This window comes from Seriola lalandi, unplaced genomic scaffold (genome assembly GCF_002814215.2).
Source record: "Seriola lalandi dorsalis isolate HSWRI2012SDOR001 ecotype SW California unplaced genomic scaffold, Sedor1 jcf7180002054655, whole genome shotgun sequence".
NCBI lineage: Eukaryota > Metazoa > Chordata > Actinopteri > Carangiformes > Carangidae > Seriola > Seriola lalandi.
This window is the reverse complement of record NW_019525208.1, coordinates 288887-294645: the sequence shown is the minus strand read 5'-3', so window position 1 is coordinate 294645 and position 5759 is coordinate 288887. Positions and strand designations below refer to the sequence as shown.

General features: G+C 44.6%; 1 protein-coding gene across 1 annotated transcript in view; it reads right to left on the bottom strand.

Moving 5' to 3' along the window:
* Window positions 1–5061, bottom strand: part of dgkq (diacylglycerol kinase theta) — a 30505-nt gene extending 25444 nt beyond the window's left edge. The window contains exons 1-2 of the mRNA XM_023420675.2: window positions 3891–5061; window positions 731–810 (exon numbers count right to left, since the gene is read on the bottom strand). Coding sequence (XP_023276443.1) covers window positions 731–810; window positions 3891–4116 — 306 coding nt within the window. The 5' untranslated portion in view covers window positions 4117–5061. The remainder of the gene's footprint in view (window positions 1–730; window positions 811–3890) is intronic.
* Between the last annotated feature and the right edge of the window lie 698 nt (window positions 5062–5759).

Below are 5759 nucleotides of genomic sequence, written 5' to 3'. Positions count from 1 at the left end.
GGGGGGGGCCTGCAGCTGCACTTCACCAAAACATATCAGAATATAGAGGCGACGTGGAGCGTGATCACAGACAGATTTACACTAATTAACATTTGACACTAACTCTCAGACACATTTTGATCTGTACTTGAGTTCTCCACTAAAGAAAAAAGAAAAATAAATATATACAGTACAAACACACACACAAATGCTAAACAGTGTTAACCTTAATCTTGTTTATTTATTCTTTGATTTCAGATTAAGATTACAGGAACACAATATGACATCATAGGCCACATTATAAAGCATGTAGTTACAGGTTTTCTGCTGAGTGTTAAATAAAGAATTTCTCTCTAAATGCTCCATTACTGTAAATGCCATACACTGTTCTACACTGATCACAACAACAACACATCTGGATCAGGGGTTTGACAGATGTGGACGTCGTCTGACAGTGATTCATCTCAAGTTCATTTTGATAACGTGTTGGAATGACGTGAAGAAAAAACAACCTGAGTTTTTAAAAGTCAAACCAGACTCACTGTGTCGTCAGAAAGATAATAAAGAAATAATGAATCTCATCTCTTTGCTGCTGTTGGCAGGTGAATCACATCTGCTCACAGGCTCATATTTCCTCAGAGAACAGGTGAGGAAGAAACAACTTGTTGGTATATTGATCGGTGCAGCAGCCAGTCAGGCTCAGTGATCAGTGCTGATCAATAAACAGAGTGTCAGTGTGTTTGTTACTCACCTGGACGACAGACGGAGTCATGCAGGAACAAACGGATCGCAGCGTCTTCAGGCATTTCTCATGACACATCAGGTTACACACTGAGGAGGAGACAGAGAGGACAGACACCACTGAGCAAGGCACTGACACTGTCAGGGTGGAAGGTTCAATTCCCTACAGATCCACCACACTTCACTATCAGCTTCTGCTGCAGATGACAACACGTGACCTGAAACCTGCCACTGAAACTCAGTCAGAACAAAGAGAACTACAAATCAAACTAAAACTGAAGAAGTGATTATTATTGATTAGGGTTATAAAAAAAAAACAAAAAAAAAACATATGTCCACAAATATGAGAAATGTAATAAATAACATGAAATAAGAGGTAACCTTATGAAAAGGTTGGATGAAATGTTTGAATAATTTTAGTTGAATCAGATAAAAGTCTCAATAAATTAAAGATTTAAATCTCTTTTTTAAGAGACCTGGCAACATGTAAACAATAATACAATACGGATAAAATAAATAGGCCTACTGTCATAAACAATGTCCAGAGAATGACACATACACAGGTTCCTAAACTAGATAAAAGAATGTGTTTATTAGCAAATGTTAGCATGCTAACACGCTAAGCTAAGATGGTGAATGTGAACACTTCACCTGCTAAACATCAAACAAAAAGGGAAATTTCTACAACTTAGTCTGAAACATTAGCTTCATTCACACTGTTTGCTAACTGAAGAAAATATTAGTAATAATGCAACTGTGTTTGTTTTTTATATGAACAAAGTTAAAATTAAACATTAAAAGAAGCTATTAAATGTTTAATAGCTTCAGGAACTAGCAGCGTTAGCAGGTTCACAAGTTAGCTAGCTAACGGTAGTTTTCCTGGCAGATAATTCTGCCTTTAAATGAAACTCTTGAGGTTCTAGTAACATGAGTAACGTGTTTATTATTCACAAGGTTTAAGTTGCTATAACAGTGTTGCTAAGGGACTATACCAACTTAGCTTCTGCTAACGTTCAGCATCATGCTAGAAGGAAGAAAACACAACTGCCTCTGGTGTTTTTAAAGATGTGAGAACACGTCACAACCTTCTTATATTCACAACCGTGAGTTTGAGACCTTTCTGATGACAGAGCTGTAAATACATCATTAAATACAACTGAAGGCTCAGTGACAAGCAACAACAGCACAATACTGTATATGATGATGAGTAATGATGGGTGATACAGGTACACCCACCTACACACAGCAGTCCTGTAATAACTCCTCCTTCATGAAGATTATAATGTTCATTATAAACTGTTCTGTGCTCCTGATAAACTCCTGATAAACTCCTGATACTTGTGCTTTACCATCTTTGTTTTGTTTTATGTCTTTTTTATTTATTCATTTCTTCTCACTGTGCTGTACTGAAGAAACCTGTACACTGATTATTATAGATGAAGAGAATGCTAATAAAATCTGTCTTATTGTTCCTTCTACCTTCTTTTTTATCAGTCACTCGGTTACTCAACGTGTACCTGTTCACCTGGTCACAAACAGACAGGTACAAAAGGATGATGAACCACTGAGCTGGAAGTTAAACCCAGTCAGGTTTCAGAGCTAACCCTTGTTGAGCAGGAAGACTAATGTGGATTTTCACAATAATACTTTCCCTGCCTTTGTTTTCTCTTCCAGGTGAGTCAGTCTGACATGCAGGTTTATTTTCAGCCTGTCTGGCTTCTTCTGTTCCCAGCTCTCGGCTGAACAGTTGTAAAGTATAAGGCTTATGATGCTAACGTTAGCTATGTAGCGTTACCATAAACATACATACAGCTCCTTTAAAGAAACATCTGCTGACATACAAGATGAACCAGGTTTATCCTCCGTCACACCTGGATCTGTAGCTTCTGGTTCAGGAAACATAAATGATGAAGAGCCTGGTGTTTTATCACCGTGGGAATATTCTCAGACAGATGAAGCACTTTGATGACATCACAGGTTCATGTTAATCCAAGTGACGGCTTAAAGAAGAAACATTGTGTAATCCAGCTGAGCCTCTACAGGACGCTGCTTTGTTTTGTTCTGCTGCAGCTTTTAATGCAGTGAGGATGACGATCGTGTCTCTGCTCACACACACACACACACACACACACACACACACACACACACACACACATTCTTCCAGCACAGAGCATCCCTGCCAGTCTCCTGTTGCCATGCCGACCAGAGGAAGTAAATCACAACTAGACTGCAGCTCGAATTGTGCAACAGACACTTTACACCTACTCAGACACACACACACACACACACACACACACACACACACACACACGCACACACACACGCACACGCACACAGTGTGTTACTGGGCAGAGTGGTGTGTTCTTCAGTTTGCCTGTTGAATTCATGATTAAGTTGGGGCTTAGTGAGAAGGAAATGAGGAGAAAGGGAGGAAAGGAAAGGAAAGAAAAAGAAAGGAAAGGAGGAAAGGAAAGGAGAGGAAAGGAGAGGAAAGGAAAGGAAAGGAAAGGAAAAGAAAGGAAAGGAAAGGAAAGGAGAGGAAAGGAGAGGAAAGGAAAGGAAAGGAAAGGAAAGGAGAGGAAAGGAGAGGAAAGGAAAGGAAAGGAAAGAAAAAGAAAGGAAAGGAGGAAAGGAAAGGAGAGGAAAGGAGAGGAAAGGAAAGGAAAGGAAAGGAAAGGAAAGGAAAGAAAAAGAAAGGAAAGGAGGAAAGGAAAAGAAAGAAAAAGAAAGGAAAGGAAAGGAAAGGAGAGGAAAGGAGAGGAAAGGAGAGGAAAGGAAAGGAGGAAAGGAAAGGAAAGAAAAAGAAAGGAAAGGAGGAAAGGAAAGAAGAGGAAAGGAAAGGAAAAGAGGCCTTCCTGGTCCAGGTCCACCTCCATCCTGACTCTGAACACATCGTTCTCAGTCTGGATGAAGTTTCGGACCTACAGCTGATCCTGACTGTTGGATCAGGTCTGGTCTCAGTGTGACATCAGCTCTACGTCACAGGATCAACATCCGCCTGTTTAATGTGCAGGTGACAGTTAAAATGTCTGACAGCCCACCTGACACCACACATACCTGCAGTAAAGCAAGGCACCAGCACAGCAGCAAGGGTTGGTGGTTCGGTTCCCGGTGGGACTAGATTCAGGTGTAGCTCTGACAGGTTTGTGGTGTGTCTCGAACAGACTTACCTTCACACAGGAAGCCGATCAGACCCCAGATGAAGTCGCTGCAGCTGTGGCAGAAGGTGGGTTTGGTCAGGGTGACTTTCTTGAAGCAGTGGCCCAGAGCAGAGCTCTGGTACCTGGGCCGGAGCCCGGGAGACTGCTGCGTCCTCTTCCTCACGGTCAAAGGACTCGCGGTCCGGCTGTCCGCGGCGTCAGGGTCCGCCGGTCTGGCCCGACCGGAGTCCGCCATGTCTCTCCGCACGAGCTCACCGACAGGGGCGTGGGGGGGTTCACTTCTGGTGCAGAGAAGCCCGGAGGTCTAGAAAACATTCCACCCCGGTGGTGAGACAGACCACCGGGCCGGACACAGAGGCTCAGCCCGGCGGAAGGGCGCCGTACTCGGTTGTGTGTCCCGGAGCTCTCTCCGCTTCAGAAGCTAATTATCCGGGTTCAGAACGACGGAGCGGGCTCACCGGTCACGACGTCGTGATCCAGACGACATTAGTTTTCCAGTAAATGTGACGTTGCTAACCCGCGAACAGGACTTATCCCCCCGGCTGGACCCAGCGGTGCCACCCAGTGGTGCTGCCCGGCGGAGAGGGCGCCGCGGTCGGTGTGTCTCTCGGAGCTTCCCGCTTCACAGTCTTGCTAAATACCCACCTCCTGAAATATTAACCGTGTATCCAGCTTCTTAAATACAGCCCCGGTGCTGCGGGAGGAGGCAGTGTCCGGGTTTCAAACCTCTTCCACGTCGTCTTGTCACGGTGAAGAGGTCGTCCACCACGCCGAGATCAGAGTCCCTCCGCGCGGAGACAGCGGTGCCACCCAGCGGGGCTGCACGGGCAAGAGGGCGCCGTCCTCCGTGTGATTCCCGGGGTTTCCCGCGGGGGAAGCAGGATGAATAAAAGATGAAATGATGAAGAGGCGGTGTGAAGACCGTGACACGGATGAGAGATGAGAGAAAGCGTCCAGCAACAACCACAGTCTGTCTGTCAGCCAGCCATGCAGCCTGAAACCAGCAGCTCCAGGACCCGGGACAAACACACTACAAACCGGGTGGGAAGAAGTCCAGGACCCGGCCTCAGGACCCGGCCTCAGGACCCGGCCTCAGGACCCGGCCTCAGGACTGGATATAAACATTAATCAACAAGTGTGAACCCGGACCGACGGCGGCTGCTTTCATTTCGGTTCCTTCTTCCTTCTCAGAGGTTGATTCTTCTTCCGCGTCAGAGTCTCCGACACTGATTTACTCCTCCTCCCTCCCCTTCATCCCGTCTCCTTGTCTCCTTCCCTTCCTTCCTTCCTTTCTTCCCTTATCTCTGAGGTTCTTCAGTCTCTTCAAACACATCAGTCGTTTCCTCACCAACGTGTTTCACATTTCCTTCCTCCTTCTTTTCTTCTTCTTTCCCTCCTCTGTAGCTTCACCCACCTCCCCTCACTGTGTCTGGTGTGTTTGGATGTATGTAGCCTGTATGTGTTTATGCACTTCCTGTTGTCTGGTGATAAACAGCCTGGTTTATACTCACATAACTTCATGTTCCCAGGTTCTCAGCATGTTTCCTTCTTGCTATGTCACCATGGTAACAGTCGACGTTAATGTCTGGTTTGTTTCATAAGAGAGAATCTGTAACATAGAACAACATATGCAAGATGTTACTTCCGTCCAAGTCTGGCTCCATATCATCATTACAACTCACAGGAATATTAGTATAATTATAATTATATTAGTACAGAGCAATCAAACAGTACAAACCTGCCCTCACAGTTTCAACAATTAATTAAATCTAAAGAGAAAAGTTCCCACATTGAAATCTTCAGTTAAACAAAATAAACAAAACCAAAATATCCCAGAATTAATCAAAAGTCCACCATTACAATTCTGTTTAATCCATG